This window comes from Pantherophis guttatus, chromosome 1, assembly GCF_059756535.1.
Source record: "Pantherophis guttatus breed Tessera chromosome 1, ASM5975653v1, whole genome shotgun sequence".
NCBI classification, from domain to species: Eukaryota; Metazoa; Chordata; class Lepidosauria; order Squamata; family Colubridae; genus Pantherophis; species Pantherophis guttatus.
This window is the reverse complement of record NC_142063.1, coordinates 147,514,531-147,533,321: the sequence shown is the minus strand read 5'-3', so window position 1 is coordinate 147,533,321 and position 18,791 is coordinate 147,514,531. Positions and strand designations below refer to the sequence as shown.

General features: G+C 38.8%; 1 protein-coding gene across 2 annotated transcripts in view; it reads right to left on the bottom strand.

Annotated features, from left to right (window-relative positions):
* Positions 1 to 18,791, bottom strand: part of PSMD14 (proteasome 26S subunit, non-ATPase 14) — a 61,536-nt gene that overhangs the window by 24,056 nt on the left and 18,689 nt on the right. For both annotated transcript variants that reach the window (XM_034426185.3, XM_034426195.3), the window contains exons 5-8: positions 12,592 to 12,663; positions 11,315 to 11,434; positions 10,390 to 10,460; positions 9,334 to 9,484 (exon numbers count right to left, since the gene is read on the bottom strand). In XM_034426185.3, the coding sequence (XP_034282076.1) occupies positions 9,334 to 9,484; positions 10,390 to 10,460; positions 11,315 to 11,434; positions 12,592 to 12,663 (414 nt within the window). The remainder of the gene's footprint in view (positions 1 to 9,333; positions 9,485 to 10,389; positions 10,461 to 11,314; positions 11,435 to 12,591; positions 12,664 to 18,791) is intronic.

The following is an 18,791-nucleotide window of genomic DNA, read 5'->3' as shown; positions in this document are numbered from 1 at the left end:
AAATCTTGAACCTCCTTTTTTCCCATTGTTTGCAGTTTTGCACCTACCTTTTTTTGGTGAGGAAAAGAAAAAGAAATCTCTCTCTGCCTCATTTTGTCACGTTTGCAGCAAAGACCCTCCTTTACTTTCATTTTCGTTTTTTCAGCATAGCTAGGGGAAAAAAAATCTGCTCCAGATTTTTTTCTCCCTGCAACAGAGCCCTCCACAAAACAGCTGAGAACAAATCAGCTGAGAGTAGAGGCTGATCTTATCAACTTGTGGTAATTAACCTATGCTGAAGCTGAAAGGGGCTGTTTTTCTATTTTTGTAAGCACCGGTCTACTCATTTGTTTTCTTTTAACACTGATCAGCTATGGGGCGACCCTTTGAAGCCCCGCAGCAAGAATTTAAACAGTTTTTTTCCCTCTAGCCATCAGCTGGGACTCAGGAGGCAGCAATAGATTGGGAGTGGGCGGGGTAAGCGAACGGCCGGCGATCCAACAGAGGCAGAAAGTGAGGGTGAGTGAAGGCATGGGGGGGGGCGAGAGAGGGCTTTGGCGACCCCTGTGAAATGGCCGTTCGACCCCCAAAGCGGTCACGACCCCCAGGTTGAGAACCGCTGAACTAGGGGGAAGCTGGCAGGAAGACAGAAGTCACTCCTACGCCCACTGACATTTTGCCCGACCATGGTCATTCTGTTTCTCAGTTTAGTAAGAAAATATTTCTGAACAGGTTAAAGATTGTGTAGTAATTACATAAATGAAGCTTTAGCTCATACTAACAAAGAGATTTTCAAAAATGCCTTAGACAGCCTCTCTTTTTTATATGAAAATAAAGAAGAGAGAGGAAGTACATTCAGAGTTGCAAGATTCTGTTACTATAGCTTTTAAAAAAAATAAAAGTAGCTTTATGCCTACATGGTTTCTCTTAGTGTGGTCTACTTGTGGGACTGACAGTTATGCAGGCTAGGAAAAAGAAATTAGCTGGCTCTGGGAACAAAGTGGAACAAACTGTGGATGGCAGACAGTATACTAACATTGAGAATCACCGAAGGTAAAGGTTGGATGGCTGGAAAGAACTGCCAGAGGGAGTATGAATGACAAAAGGGGTAGGAGAGAATAGACTAATATTAGTTAATTGATTTGAGAGTAAGAAACATTGATGAAGGATTCTTCAGATATTGCTGCCCATCATGGCTCTAAACCAGAGGTCCTCAAACTATGGCCCACGGGCTGGATCTGGCCCACCGACCCAATGTATCTGGCCTATGGAGTGGAGGGGTTCAGCCCCGCCCCTCGCCCCACCACTCGCCCCTCTCCTCCCAGCCACTCCCCACGTGGCTGGCTTTTCCTGGCTGACGGGGGCCTGGGGAGGAGGTCCCTTGCCTACTGCACGTCGCCCACATCGCCCCTCCTCCAGCTGTCACCCTTATCTTCCACTATCCAGCCACACTTCCCACTTCTGCTCATTTCAATGGTTCAATGCTTACCACACCGCTGCTGCCGCAAAGGTAAGGTCGAAGGGTATGGGTGGGCGGGCCCACAGGTGGAGGCGTGTTGCCCTGGAGGGTGGGCGGGTGAGCCGCCACAGCCGGGTCCCCTTGTCACAGAGAAGAACCAACTTCAGGATGTCTCTGCTAGCAGCCGCAGTCTTCTTCACATGGGATTGCCCAGCAGCTTCACATGAGATCGCCCACTTAGGCCAGGGCAACTTTGGGGAAGAGGGCTCTGATGCTTCCATCTCCCACATGCCCCCCTCCCCACCGCCGTTCTGGCCACAGTTTCAAAAATTGGGAGGGGCGTGCAGGAAGAGAAAATGCAGCAAAACTTGCAAGAGCGGAGATGGGAGAACAAAGCAAGCGAGTGAAACTTCGGCCTGCTGGCTCACCTCCAAGGAAAGCCCTCTGGGACGGCAGTGGCAGCACACGTGGCTGCAAGAGGGAGAGAGACTGGGTGAGACCCAGACACTTTCTGGCTCCCCTTGTCACAGAAGCATCAACCCCACACTCTCCGCTCTTCGTTAGCAGCTGCCCTGTTTTTCACATAGGATCGCCCAAGAGGGAGGAGGAAGAGGGAGAAGGGGGCAGCTGCTAACAGAGAGGAGAGAGTGCGGGATTGATGCTTCTGTGACAAGGGGAGCCAGAAGACATCTGGGTCTTCCTCTCGCAGCCACTTGTGTTGCCGCTGCCGTTCCAGAGGCTGCCTCGAGAGTGAAGGACAATGAAGAGGCCAGCTGGCAGGCCGAAGGTTTACTTGCTTGCTTTGTTCTCCTATTTCTGCTCTTGCAAGTTTTGCTGCCTTTTCTATTCCCGCACGGCCCTCCCGATCTTTCAGAGTGCGGCCAGGTTGGCGGCAGAGAGGGAAGGGAGCGCAAGAAAGATGGCTGTATCAGAAGCCTCCCTGGCTCTTCTCTGAAGCATCTCGCCAAATCTTGCTTGGGACGCTAGCGGCGGCATTTCGGACAGGACGGCGGGGGGGGCTAACGAAGCTTCCCAGAACACCACCTGGCATGGCTGGCGGCAGGACTGACACACGTGGGGAGGGAGAGGAGCACACGAAAGACGGTGGAGTCAGAAGCCTCCCTGGCTCTTCTCTGAAGCATCTCGCCAAATCTTGCTTGGGACGCTTGCAGCAGCATTTCAGATAGGTGTTCTGCCCGAGCTCCGGATTCCTGAGGATATTGACACACACCAACGGTCCTTATCAAATTTATTATGTAGCAAGAATAAACCAAAGTCCAGCAAAGGTTGGCAACCAGCCCAGAAAACAAGATACAATAAAGACTTTTCCAAAAATGCTCTGATGATAATTACAAGTTGTTTTCAGCAAGAAACTTACTAATGGCATGTGACTTAAATAGGCTAAGGGAGTGGCCAATTATCCTCAAGCCTTACTCTTGAGGAGACCTCTTCCTCCTGAGTAGCCACTCCTGCCTTTTGGCAGCCCTGTGTGCTCAAGCATTGAGGAGAGGCTCCTCCACTTCGCTCTCTCCACTTGAAAGAGCCTCTGGAGGTTCTGAAGGCCCAGGCTGAGTCTCTGCCTCTGGCACCACATCCTCTTCAGCCTCCTCATTGTCCGACGTGAGCACCAGCTGCGCAGGCTGCTGGCGCAACCCACCAGCCTCCTCGTTGTTGGGATCAGCCACGATCCGCGTAGACCGCTGGTGGGCTACAACACTAGGACAGCGGGGGAGGGACTAGCAATCCTTCCCGGAACACCATCTAGGATGGCTGGCGGCAGGACTGACATGCGTGGGGAGGGAGGGGAGTGCGTGAAAGATGGTGGTGTCAGAAGCCTCCCTGACTCTTCCCCAAAGCACCTTGCATCAGCCGAATCCCCTGCCCTGAATGCCGCCACTGCTGCTCCCCGCCTTTCTTGGGACACTCACCCTTTGCTGCCCAGTTCCGGTGGGGCAGAAAAAGTTTAATTATAATATCTGCCTCTGGGGAGCACGCCGAGGGGGAGCTGGAGTGGCAAAATCCCTTCCAGGAGGCCCTCGTGATAAAGAAGGCTTGTCAACCTTATTTTGCTTGTCAGATGGCAGTGAGGCAACGTCACCAGCACGACCTCCCCCCCAACTTCTGGCCCTGTGGATGGCATCTCTGCTGTGAACGGGTTTGCAGGGTGGTGGTGGGAGCAGGAGCCCTGCACTAAAAGTGGTTTCCTTCTTCCTCACTCAAGAAAAGGGTTTTTTTGGCACAGCATTCTGAAAAAGCAGCATTGTAGATTTTAAGTTTTCTTAATTGGAAAATGTGAGCACATTTCCCGTGCTCCCCTATCCCTCTTCTTAGGTTTCAGATTGAGGCTATGGGCTCCCTGATCAAGAGCGGGGCTGAGGGGAAGCCAGCCTTAATTTCAATAGCCAAACTGGGGTCTGGGATGGGGAGGGGGAGAGAGAGGCAGCACTTTCTGGGAAGGCAGGCCAGTCTAGTAATTCCTCATTTTGCCTTTCCCCCCACCAATTAAGGGGGAAGGCAGGCTACTATACTTGGTAGTCTAGCTCAGCTCAGGAAGGCAGTGGCAGAAGGGGCTTCCCTGGGTCTCATGGCTGCTGCTTCAGCCACAATGAAATATGTTATCTTGGCAAAGGAGCTATTGGGGAGGGGGCAGAGGAATCAAGCCCAGAAGAGAAGCATCCCTTTCCTTCTTCTCTTTTCTGGAACTGAGCAGCAGTGGAGGGAGAGCAAAAGGAGCCAGTGCTGGTTGGGGGACTTGGCCGGGGAACAGTCCCAAGTATGTGGAAGGCTGCTGCTGAGGGGTGCTGTTGTGGCCCGCCAGTGGCCTGCGCGGATTGTGGCTGATCCCGATGAGGAGGCTGGTGTGGGGTCGTGCCAGCAGCCTGCGCAGCAGGCACTCGCGTTGGACAGCAAGGAGGCTGAAGAGGATATGGTGCCAGAGGCAGAGACTCAGCCAGGGCCTTCAGAACCTCCAGAGGCTCCTTCAAGTGGAGAGAGCGAAGTGGAGGAGCCTCTCCTCAATGCTTGAGCACGCAGGGCTGCCAAAAGGCAGGAGTGGCTACTCAGGAGGAGGTCTCCTCGAGAGTAAGGCTTGAGGATAATTGGCCACTCCCTTAGCCTATTTAAGTCACACACTGTTAGTAAGTTTCTTGCTTGTTTCTTGTAATTATCATCAGAGCATTTTTGGAAAAGTCTTATCTTGCTTTCTGGGTTGGTTGCCAACCTTTGCCGGACTTTGGTTTATTCTTGCTACTTAATAAATTTGATAAGGACCGTTGGTGTGTGTCTATATCCTCGGAAATCCAGAGCTGGGGCAGAACAAGTGCCTGTTTCCAGGTTCTGGAGTAGACCTGTTCCTTTGCCTCTCCAAGGAGGCCCAGCTCTTGGGCTGAGTCCCTTGCCTCCACCCACGCAAAACAAGGAGAGGCAATGCCTTCCCTGGTTTGTTCTATTTGTTGATTGTAAGCTCCTTGGGGCTGAGAAAAATTGCTGCAAAACCGAGTTTCCTGAAGTGGACCACTAGACTCCTAAACAACTTAAAAAATGATCTAGTAAAAGGAAAAGTCAATCAAAAGAGCAACATGCAAACAAAAGCAAAACAATACACTCCTAGGAACAAAACAAATTAAAGTTTAATTTGTGTGTATTCTTTAGACTGTTAAATTGGCCACGCCCACCTAGTCACAAGATGTAGCCACGCCCACCCAGTCACATGACCACCTACCCATGCCCACCCAGCTGGTCCAGCCCCGCAACAGTCTGAGGGACCATGAATTGGCCCCCTGTTTTAAAAGTTTGAGGAGCGCTGCTCTAAACAGAACTATAGAGAATATAGTCTCTAAATAGAACTTGAGTTCTATGCATAGAATTCAACTGAACCATTTTTGAAAGTTACTCATAATACATAATAGGATTGCTCATGTAACCAACATTTGTATAAAGATAAGACATTTTATAAAGATGGGGACATTTCAGCTCCTCCTTTCTAGTGAATGTTTCTACTGTAAGTATTTTAAGGATTCTTCCTCTATATTTTAGAGACACATTGGTTTAGTGGAAGGAAGGTACATTTGGCTGAAATTGAATCAACAGAATAACAGAGTATGTTATATATATAGGAATATTGTAGATGAGGGGTTTGCATCCATTGTTATATGCAAACCCCTCCACCTAAATATTGAAGTCCAAAAACTTGTCATTTTCTGACACTATGAAGTTATTACACTCTCAGTTGGCTTACAGGCCAAATAACTCTCCAGATGTAGAACCAGTTAAGTGCTAGCTGTATACAACTAATTAGCGAAGAGCTAGTTTTTGGAGACCATACAAAAGTGGAGTAGCCAATGAAGACAAACCATCAGAAGCACAAAAAATTAAGTCTTAAGAAAAACTGAAGCTACAGAAACATCAAGAGATCAGATGATCCAATGTGGCTTGGGGAGAAGCAAAGACATACTAAAGTGTGCCATGCTAGTGTTCAGAGCAGATGGAACACAACAGTTCTTGGTGTTTGCAGTTAAAAATCAACAAGGTATTTCTACAAACCACACTCAAGAAATCAGCTCTGCCAAGAATCTTGTATAAATTCAGGCTTTGATGAAATGGAAGTATACATTAAGATAGTACATTGAAATTGAGTTTGGTTTTTGGAAGGGAATTTGATATATTTTCCAAAGTTATAGAAGTGGGCATGTATTTGGGATTGTCATACTTTCAACTAGCTGCTTTCTTTTTGTCAATCTCAAAGTATTTGGAACAATAACTAATCTGAAGATACTCTTTTAACCTTTATCTGTACTTTTTTTTCTTTCCAATAAAATTATCCTTCCAGATCTTTTCAATTCTTTCTGTGCTTGGGGCATCAAAGTGTGTGATTCGGGTTTCTTTTCTTATGATGATAGTAGCAGATATTGGGTTATAAAAATGAAAAAGCTGTTTCTATTTTTCTGGAAAAAGAAAGGAATAGGAATTGGATTCCATCTTCCTCAATGTGGTTGATTATAGGGGCCTCCGGGGTAGGTACGGCAAACTGAAGACATCTCCATGAAAGTGGAGCTGACAACTGAAGAAAGACCAAGGAACCAGTGAGTAGACTGGCTCCATGGAACATCTTTGGATAAGGTGATGATGGGAGATCACCCACGCATGCTCCAGATGGTTGCTGCTTGCAAGAAGACCACAGGATATAAGTTTTGCATGGGTTTGAGCACTGAGAGATAACGAGATCATCCCTCTTGCTCAAAATGTAGCACAGCCTTTTAAAGGATGCTTCATTTGCAAACCTCATTTTCTACTCACTTTCAGAAATTGTCTATTAACCATTTTAAAGCTATTGAAGACCTTCAGAATGACAAATTGAAAAAGTCATCAAATGCAGGCATGTTCTTGATACCAGTTAATACTGGTACTTAGAACATGACTCAAAACATCAGAAACCTTAAAGGAGATCTTTGAAGAATGGAGTCAGAAATTAAAAATTATAATGTCAACACTGTTTTTATGGATATACAATGTCTAAAATATGTTATGAAGAATGACAGGTGTGGAACAAATACCAGAAGTAGAATTACAAATGACATGCCAGGATAATGATTTGGAAAAGGAAACTTCACTGGATATACAAAAGAAACTGGTTAGTTTTAAGAATCAAAATGATTAACCAAGAGAATGGCCAGGAAAATGTTTTCTATTGTTATAAAAATGGCTTTTAAAGTCTTGAAGGAATTTGTGCAATGGGATAAATAAGAATCAAAGAGAAATCAAATCCTGCAATATTTGAATTAAATATTAAGACTGTTAGAAGTAAAAGAAAGGAATATAAAGTTGGCTTATTTGATCAAAGTTAAGTAAGACATGCTCTGTCAAATCTTTGTGAACTTTTTGCAGATTGAAAAGTTGATATTTTATGGATTTGCTTATAAATAAAGGATTAGGTATAGAATGAAGGCACCATGTTCAGGAAGGCTATTTGGTAACGTTGAAAGTAAATAGGTAACTAAAACACTCCTTGCAGGATAGGTAAAAGCATACACCAGCATTTTCACTGCAACATTCTGGCCCAAGTTCTGAAGTTTCTAGTAAATATAAAACTTCACTACAATAATGTTGATTAAATGCAATACCATCAGGTCTGAGGCCTTGTCAGAAACAGTTGGCACAACAAGTTAAGCAAAAATACTCCTATATTTCAGCTGCTACCTAATATTCAGGTGCACAAAGGAGCTGGAGAATATTCTCAAGTATTAATCTGATTCGTCAGGAAAGGAGATATTCTATGAAAACTTGTAGAATTCATTCTCCGAACTATAAGCACATCTCTCTTATTAAGTTCAATTTTAGAAAATATAGATATTAACTTTTTAAGAATTTTAGAGAAATACAAAAGCTTACCCAATCAACTATAAATATATTCAATCAATTATAGAAGTGTCTAATGAGATAGGATTATATTAGACAGATTTATCAAGAAAAGTTAGTGAATTACAAAAAATGCTTGGGAATATAGAATATAGAAACATCCACAATGCCCAAATCCTCACTGTAGTTGTCAACCTTTATATGAATCAATGGGCAATCTGTAATAATACAAAAGCATAATTTTGTATCATAGGGGAAATTTTGAAGCTGAGAAGTACTTTCTTTGCCTTAGATTTTTTTTTCTCCTTTCCTAGTATCATTGTAACCTGAAATGCTAAGCATAATTTTGTATTTTACAATTACATATTTAAGTCACCTCATTTGAGGTTTTTTGTTGGGGAGAGGGATTGTTAACTGGACACACATATAGAAATATACTAACATTTAAAAAGAAAATCAACAGTTAACTTGTCCATATGTTGCTATTATTATACTCATACAAGTGATCATTTCATTCTATCAAGAAAGTGGCAACATTTATAGTTGGTTAACCAGCTTACGATCACAGATCCATTAACACAAAAACTTAAATACTTAAAATATTTATAACATTGCACAAATGTCATACATATTAATTGAATGACTATTCTGTAATACAATAGGAAAGCATGCTGAAACAAAACACCTCAGCAGTATTTTAAAGCAGTAACCATCTAGCCAATTTCTGTATGTTCTGTAGTTTTTCTAATCCACTCTCCCTGTGGCTGAGCAAAATCGAATTGCCTCTCACATTTGCAGACAGCTCTGTGAAGGTGATAATAGAGCTGCTCCCTGCTGTCATGAGGCAGGAAATAGGAAAATGGCATATGGGGCTAGAAAGAAATAAAAAAAGAATCAAACAAGAACAAAAGAGATTTCAACAAAGGACAAACTATAACCCAATATGCTTTGCAAGTTAATCTCTTTTCATAAGGATTCTGCATAATCATTCATCTGCAAACTTGCCCTAAAATGTGAATGGTTGCAAAGTTGTTAGGGAAATTTTTATTTTGGAGAATATGCAAAAAGTACCCTATTCTATCTCAAGAATGAACATTATGTATCTCTAGAGAAGGATTTAATCTATCTTGACCTGCTATTTCATTTTGAAAAGACTGAAGGTTTTACCAACCTAAATTGTATTTATGGTCTTGACCCTAAGATAGAAACTGTATTAGATTTAATAGAAATGCCTACTATGTAGAAAAGTTTTTTTTTAGTTTCTTTTTAATTTACCCATAAAGACCAAAGAGTTCTTCAAGAACAAAAGTACAGAAAATAATTAAAGGAAGTGAAAAATTTCTATATACATCAAGATAGGTATATTTAATTTAAGCAAAAAAAGGGGAAAGATAGTTCTCATATTTTTATCTGAAGAGATGGTTGAAATAACATATTTTCCTGATTTTTCCATGTAAAAGAATCCATAATACAAGATGTGATTAAAAAAAACATTAAAAGAGGCACTTCCCCCCATTAATAGGGGGGAAGCTAGCACATACCTTTCCTTTTACACTCTGAATGGGATCCACTACTACTGCCACAGCTCTTTCTGAAAGGGCCTCAAAACTCTGTTGAGTATTGATATCCACACCAGACAACCAACAGCCAAAACCAGGATGACTATGATACCAGCCAACAACCATCTCAGGCCTGGAAAAAAGGAGGCATTGGTAAGTTCAATTATTTGCAGCAGGATATATGAAAGGCAACAGTGTAATTTATAGAAGCATAAGAAAATACTAAAGTAAAAAAAAGTGCCAGGAGAAACATTTATATTTATGCTCACCACATTATAATAAAAACATGAAAATGTGGTGAAGAAGTGCTAGCATTAAGGGAGGTGTAGTAACAAGTGTAGGTCAGGCTCTCAGTTTTTCATCCTGTTACCACCCCTCCCATCCAATTTTTATCCTTTCCACATTTTGGGAAATATCTCCTCTGAACACATTAGAGCCAAGTTGGCTTTTCACCGCAGAATATCTATTTCAAGCATGGATGATAGGATCAAACGACATCAAAAGATTAAATATCAATTAAAGCAGAAGTAGAGATTTCCTCAAAAAGCAATTTGCACTGTTCTCTTTGGTGGTCAAGACTTTTGTTAACATTAATTCTTATAAGCTTTTATATCAGTATAAAAATTTCAGCACAAAGATGGCACCTGTTGAGACATTCCAAATGAAGTCCTGATTTTTAAAAAAAATATTTTGAATTGTTTTTTTCCAAATACTTTTTGTTGGGTATACAGAACAATGGTTGAAAAGTTGGAAAAGGGTGGTTAGTTGTTACCTTTTCTATTGTGTTAATACAGAAATTTAACCTTATTGAATATTGTAATTGCTCCATACATGAAGAAAAACAGCGATAGGAATCTGAAAACACTTGGTTGGCTTTTGACAATATATTAAATCCATTATTAAATGTAAGCAATCTATCATATAAACCGCTCAGAAGAAACAAGGTTATATTTAAACACTAATAAATTTAGGACAGGAAATCAAGAGGACTTGGTTGTTATTGTAACATATTTTATAGTCAATAAAGAAAATCCTAACCTTCCAGTCTGTTTTAACATATCCAACATTTTGGCTTGAAACACAGGATCAACTGCCTCCACACTGACTCCCTGCATTTGGAAGCAGATTAACAAAGGCAATTTTAGGTACAAGTAAACTTTCATGATCGATTCAGGACATAATAATATGATCTACTAACAAAGAGAGATGTCAGAAATCACAAAAATATTTCTTTTAATGAACACACTTAATTCATTTGTATTCATTGCTCTCTTTTAGGAGTGCACAGCAATTTAAGCCTAGAAGATTCTAAGAAGTGAGCTGTGACTGCTTTGTTTAAAATACCTTACTTCATCCCCTACCATGTATCCAGTCTAATCATGCTTTGAGAGCAATTTAAAAAGTAAATCATCACTATTTATGGCACTTAGCCAGTAGCTTTCAGATAAAAATCCAGCTTTTTAATTAATATCCCAAGTGTATAAATGTAATATTTTTTTAAAAATAAAATTGAAGAGGAGTCAAAAATGGATTTAGTCTAGAATCCCTACATGAGCACAAGAGGGCAAAGTCTGACACCCCTCCCCCCCTTGAATGCCATTCAACCTTATCTAGTCTCAACCAGTTTGAGAAGATCCTGTGTATAGGCTTAAGCAATAAAACAATTAATTGAAATCTTCAAGTATGGGCCTGGTTGTTTGTGCCTGACAGATTGAACCTTTCATATTGTTTACCATAGACTTTAATGCTTCATGCAACTGACAACATCTAGTTACAAACCAACATAGCTATTCATGATTGGAAAAGATATATAGAACATAAAGAATCGCGTTATTTATAAGTTCGGATATATGCACTGCATGTATGAATATTTTCTTCAAAAAATTAAGCATGTTGGGGAAGAACATTTTTGAGGTACAATTATAACAGTGTTATAGCACATGTGCTAACTGAAAGAACTCACCGTTCCTGACTGTGGCATAGCAAACACATCAATCACTCTGACAGTGTAGTCATCAACAAATTCTCCAAGCATTAGTCCCATAACTTCCATGGGAACACCAGCTCGACCATGCTTCAACATCTGGAAAGATCAGAATTCTACTGAATAATATTTAAGGAACAGGTGCTTGATTCTCTGGTGATTTTTAAATTACTTTTCTATTATAGATTCACATCTTTAAGAGCTGTAAGGCCAAAAGCATCTTTCTTTGAAAATACTATAGTATCACTTGTCTTACACAAAGATTCATAGCAAAATATTATTAGTGAAATCAAGTTTCTGATAGCAATGGACTGGCAAGAGAATGGTTCATATCTCAGAAGATGATGCCTTTAAAAAAGAGAAGCGAGTACTTTATAAAATATATGATTCCTTCCAATGCCTATTAGTTCTGTTTGTATGAAACAATCTACAAAAATTTATGCTCAAAATATCTTCATTGGAAAAAGAACCTGGAGACCTATGAAGAGTATAACACAGAACAGTGAGATACTGGTGGGGAAAATCTCTGCTTTTATAGCACAAATGTTGTCTCTGACCATAAAATAGCTTTTCTCTTCTTTGATCAGTGTGCCAGTTATTCCCCAGGTCTGAGAACAACAGACTAACTATCATAATCAATGCCCTGCTAGCTTCTCATTTAGGGTCCTGCAATACAGTATATGCCATATAGTGGGACTTATAAAGATAGTACCATTTTACTTTGTATCCTATATTGTACCATATATAAAAACCATGAATAATTTGAATAATTCACATTTAGAGGTTATGTGTAAAGCATCTATAGGCATGGAACAGATAGCTGCCCAAAGTAGTAAAATTAAAGCTACTTACCAGTGTCATCAACCACTTAAAATATACAGTGGAGAAAAAAATGAAGAACAAAGAACCCATAAAGAGTTCAATGAGAACTGAACATACTCATTAAATGCTAAGTGTTGAGCAATTTTTACTGGCCAGGAGGAAAAATTGAATGGAAGTTAAGAATATGAGAAATGACTGTATCTGAAAGGTAGCGTTATCTAGATGTTGTTTGACCACGTCACTCTCAGCATCCTTTGCCATTGCTGTGAGCTGTACTTTTGCAACACCTGGAGAGCTTCTGATTTCCCATTTCTCATACCTGATTTTTAAATACCCCTGAAAATGTAACTTTTGATATAAGACACAGCAGAAACATCCCGCTTATAATATATTCAGTGCTTTACACAATACTTAAAAAACACACAAATATTTACCTTTAGAAGTGCAAGCGAAGAAATGTAAACTTGCTCAGCTGTGTCAACTGCAGGTGCATCCGTTGGAGGTCCCTAGATAAAAAAACAACACTCTATAATATACACAACTCTATTTTATAAATAAAATGAGCTTCATCTAAAAAGACACTGCAGGAATACGTTTGGTTCTATTAAATGCATAATTTTGAAACAAAAATGGTAGCAGCAATCCCAAACCCCTACTCTACTATTGAAAGGTTTCAACTTTTTCTTCCCTGACCATTTAAAAAGACTCATGTGAAGAATACAAGGCTATTGTGGTTGTTTCCATCTATGTGAAACACTCAATATTCTTCCCTGCACATATGAAAACAAGCTTAGTAAGACACTGAACTATGAATTAGAAGACCTACTGGTTATTCAAACTCTGCATCTGTCATAAGCTCCTGTTTTTCACTAGCTGGCTTCACACTACAATACCCCAGTGCCATGGTTTGATGAATAAGCAAAGTGGTTATTTCTATATATTAAGCCAAAACCTTACATGTCTCATTGTATCCTAGCACAATATGTGAACCCTATGACTGTTAGTATTGGCCCTGAACCTATGAAGATTACACAGATCCTTCTCCCATTCATACAATGCCGATTATTATTTATATATTTCTCAATTCCAGTCAAATCTATTTGGTTGTGCAGTATTTATCTAGCCAGAATAATAATAATAATAAATTATACATACTGTTCTTTCTCCCTCTCTCTCTCCTTCTCACATACACACAATCTCCAATTAACTACATGTTTCTTACAGTGGTGTGAATATAAATGCTGCTAGGCTAGCATGATTAACTGGCACCAACACAAACACAATTTCCCTTTGCTTCATCAGTTTTTAGTTAAAGAGAACTTGGAAAAAGGCTACAGGAGCATTTTGCAGATCCATTGGTGCAGTGAGAGAAAAAATGGACCTCCAATCCCTAGGCAGAAAAGCTGTGAACAAAATACTCTGCTCTTTGCTTTATGAGTAGCTAATAAAAAATTAGCACAATTGTCCCAGGTGTGAATGACGACCAAAACCAAAATTATGTATTGTTCAAGTGCAGAATGCCATCTATAGCACCGCAAAATTAAAATTATGCAATTCCTATTAATAATGACGTAGTACAAAATATTTTTTTAATTGTGGTTTGTGACCAAGGATAACTTCACAGGACCCACCACCACCAATACATGCTAATGATCAAGCATGCAATAAGCATTTCTATTTAACACTTTATTAGTTTGCTTCATTATATTTAAAATTAAACTATTTAAATATAATGAAGATGTACTTAGCCCTAAAATATCAATATGTGAATTTTCAAAGATGAAGTAGATATCTACAAGAGATTCAAAGAATTCAGCCCACAATTTAGAAATCCTGCTTTTAACTCCTGCAAATGACCTCACTCTAAATACTACAAATGAGAGAACAATTCATGGCAACAGCTGTACAATGAAACAGAAGTTTCATGATAGCCATTATGAAAATAATTAATAGAGAGCATAGGTAACTATTAAGAATGTTTTATAAGGAAGGACTATATTAGAAAATATAAAATTTAGTGGCAGAAAGTTTGCTAACAAAGTTTCAGTGATTTTGATCTCTCCACATTACAGCTCAGAACTCTGGAATACTCAATTCTATTTCCTCCTTTTATACACAATCATCATTTTCAATTAATTTTTGAAAAAAAGCAGTATTACTGTTAAATAATTTGGATTTATCACACAATTGGTGCTTATATTACTATTTAAAATAATACTAAATACAGAATGTAACTTCTAATATTTCATTCTGCTAATATCCGTTTTTGAACTATTTTGTTATTTTGTATATTTGCTTAGAGAAGATCTTTTTCCCTAGGAGTTTCTAAATATTAGTGCTTTGCCCTCACTGATGTCAACAAAGTTTCTTAATTTAACCACAAGTTAATATACAACTATATAGTATTCCCTCTTCTTCCTAAACAAATTTCTCTAATGTGCTCTATAGCAAATACTGTATTCAATTAGTTGATTTAAAATCTTATGCCAAATATTATGATTAACAAGAAAAAACTAGATAGTTTCATTTGATATAAGCCAACAGCCATTTGGTCAACAGGACTTCTCATTTTACTTATAGTGCTTAATCTTGAGGGTTTCTCAATAGTTAAAATAGATCTGGTGTTCAGGATGTTAATAACGGCAAATGAATCGATTCCATTGCATGTTGTCATTCCACTGGTATATGTTACTCAGATACAATTAAGAATCAATTCTTTTATCCTAGGCTTGCTATCTTTAACTAGTCTCAAATGTGCCAATTCAGCTATAGAGCCTATTTGCATATTCATTTGAAAATATAGTGTTTTGTATAAGAGTGCATAATTGCTACCCCTATCATACACTTTTTTGAATATTATTACAGTATTTCAGAATGAATACTTTCAGAGCAATGACACAAATATGATTCATTATGGTACTGTTTTGAAGCAAAATTCTGCATATCTATTTAAACAAAACTGTATTTAAAATCTTCAATCATGTAAATTGTTTAGTTACCATCCTAAGTACAAAAGTAAATATTTTTTTACTTTTGTAATAATTACTACAGTAATTTACAGCAAATTATTTTTAAGAGACTAGAAGAAACACACAGATACTGATCCAATCAAGTACGATGGCCAGAAAATGACTGTCTGTAGATAGCAAGACGCATTGGGCACCCTTAGTTTCACCAGAATGATGGATTATTTTATAATCTTCTGTACCTATGTATAAGCTCACTGACATCTGTATGCCACTAACTGTAGAAGATTCTTGTGTTTTCTCCTCTACTTTCCCTTCCCATTTACAATTGGGCAACATTAATGAAGATGCACAGCACTTGTATATTAAATTGTTAAGATTATACATCAAACCACATCTGCCTGTCATTTTCCATTCCAACCAGTGATCTACAAAGGTGATGAAAAGTAAATATACTTTTCGCTGATATACCAGATGCATGAGAATCCCCAGAGAATCAATGTGCTAACATCATCACCAAAGACTAAAACCGAAGCAAGCCTTTAAATTTGGTCGTTTACTTTCAACTAAAGTAAGCCATAAAAATAAAATAACACAACTTTATGGCTTTTAAAAGTTCTTTTGTATCCAGTGCATACAAAAACAAGTGAGGAAAATCATTCCTGATTATACTTTTTAAGAAAAGAAACAGATGCTTCTTTCTGACTAAACTGTCTACCAAGTGTTAGACAGTGAACTGACCTGCCTGCAGGGCAATCGCATCAGCTGTAAGCTGCATCAATCATTTCTTTTAGCCATTCCTTATTAGCTAATGCAGAATTTAAGGTAGCTTTTTACAATTAAAAAAACATTTTGGCATTTTAAAATACATATACAATGTTTCTAAAAACCTAATAGAAGAAAGATCAAGACAATCAATCCAGTGAGATTAAAATGAGGCATTACTTTTCTTCATGAGCATTCGAATATAATCCAACTATAAAAGCTGTGACTTTTCCTTGGGCAGCCCTTGTTGACTAAGTGTTAAAAAAGGCATTTGCCATTCTAACAGCATAAAACTAATGCCTTAAAGTGTTATCTACTCAGGCCTTTTAGCAAATTTGTTAACACTTTTAGGTATATTACTCCACCTTTCTCTTAGTGTGAACTGGTATCAATTATTTAGCCAGTTTTATTATGTTATTAGAATACCTGCTGATTTATCATGAATCAAAGTGTCATTTTAGAGCACTGCCCTTTACATCACCATACATTTCTTTAAATGTAAATGATGGAAAATAAATAAAGCCACAGCTACAAAAAGAACCACAGACCTAGAAATCACTTAAAACTCCTACTGAATAATCTTCCTCATTTAACCGTGCTACATTTTTTAAAAAAAGTTTTTAAATGTGGAAAAAGTGGTCCAAGTCTTAAAAATGTCATTATAAAGGATACCACTGTAACAAAATTATTAGATAGCTAGATCCAATGTTATTTCCATCCATTCTTTTTAGGTAAAACCCCTTTAAAATATAAACACAACAAAACAGACATAAGCAAATGTACAACTATCCAACACTGTCATGTTTATTCTTACCCAATAAAATAAAAATAGGAACCTTTTAATACTTAATTTTGTGAGTATTAAACAACTAGTGTGAAAAACAAGATGCATGTAAACTACTTCTACTGCCTCTGCCTCAATGACTAGCTGAGACAACCTGTTATAGGAGGTGTTAATTGGCAATAGGAGTGCAAGTCAGAAGCATGTTCCCCATCGTCCTAACCCAGCAAGGCTAGGTCATTAAAGTGGAAATGAATTCTTTCATGCTGACTTAACTCTTGGAGTACAGATTTTCAGCTGTTACACCTACAGACAATTGAGAGTGTGTGCTACTTCAGATGGCACAAAAAGAGGCATTTTCCTCTTAAAAATAATTGTATTATGTATACGGTTTATTATGCACTATATACCAGAAGTAATCTGTGAATGATCTAATGGTTAAGGCACACATGACTAAATGGAGACGTACAAGTAATCAAGGGTACAAGTATTCTGAAATGCACAACAGTCTGCAGACTTACAATAGAAGTCTGGGACAAACGATTTTCTTTAACAAAGGAAATGGAAACATGTTACTGCAATTCTGCCTAATTGTATCAGAAGTTGCAAATATCTTTCTCAAGATATTAGGCACAATTGACAATAAGATTTAGGAATGGAAAAGCACAGAAACAGAATGAAGTAAATAACTAAGGAACTTTATATTTTTACTAATAATTGGGCCACCTAAGAATAATTTGAGTAACATGAATATATGGAGTAGAACACAAATAAGAGGCTTAGACTTCTGCTCCACTGTAAGGTTCATCAAGCAATGTTCAACCAGTTATATAACCTTTTCCATGACTCTTGATCTGTAGAGCTGGATTGTATACACTGGTCCTTCTCCTTTAGTTTCATGCATACCTGGATTCACTCTCTGGGTGTTGCCTTACTGTAAGCAGGTGACAATTGAATCAGAGGTCTCAGAGTATAAATTTGAAAGAAAGCAGAATTTCTGCACAACTGGAGACAGGACTTACAGGATCCCTAGGTGCACAATAGACTCTATACATCTTAAAGGAACATGCATAGAACTCCCATTCAGACTTGTTCAGATCAACAAGTAAAGATTTGGGACTGAAGTCTGTGTGTACTGATGATATGGCGTGCATGGCCAGTAAGTGAAACTCATCTATTACATTCTTTTAAACCTTGTGAGCTTTAGGTTAAACATCACAGAAGGTTAAGGAAGGCAAACACTGAGTGACTGACAGATCTGCCCTGAAATCAGAGTGATCTTTTCAATTAGGCCATTCTTGCAATTTCTTTAGCTGTTGAAAGATTTTGGATAAACTAGAAATATTTTTGTTTTATAATTCACTTTCACAATCCCAAGTTGAGCATTGATTCTATTTTAATTGGTATACAGGTAGTCCTCAACTTATGGTCACTTAGCAACTGCTTAAGGTTATGACAGACCTCCAAAAAAGTTATACAGGATTCAAAATTCTGACAACATCCACCTTCCTCACCTGACCACATTTTGGTTGTTCGGCAATTGGCCCTCATGGCTATTCGCTGTGTCCTGCAATCACATGGCTGCAATTTACTTTTTTTTTTCTTTTTTTTTTTGCCAGAAACCAGTGTTTACTTTATTTTTCTGGCAAAAAAGTGCTCCATGCTGAACTGTGGACTTCCTTATTGACTGTTGTGTTTATTTAATAACCTTGTTTTATGATTCACTCCATTTCCACTTCCAGATTCTCATGTTGAGCAGTGATTCTATTTTTAACCGGTGAACAGGTAGTCCTTGACTTATAATCAATCACTTAGCAACCCCTTAACATTACAACAGGCTTCAGACTCAAATTTCTGACAAACCCCATCTCCCCGGTCATCTGGCTACATTTTCGGTATTCAGCAATCAGTGCTCAATGACGGCCATTTGCTGTGTCTTGCAATCACTGAAATTTACAATGATTTCACTGGAAACCAGTCTTTACTTTCAGTTTTCAGATGGAAAAAATGTTCCATAGCAAACAGGAAGCTTGCTTAATGACCTGTGTTTGCTTAATGACCATTCAAAAAAAAAGGTCATAAAACTGGGCACAGTCATTATAGGCCGCTTAATGACCATCAC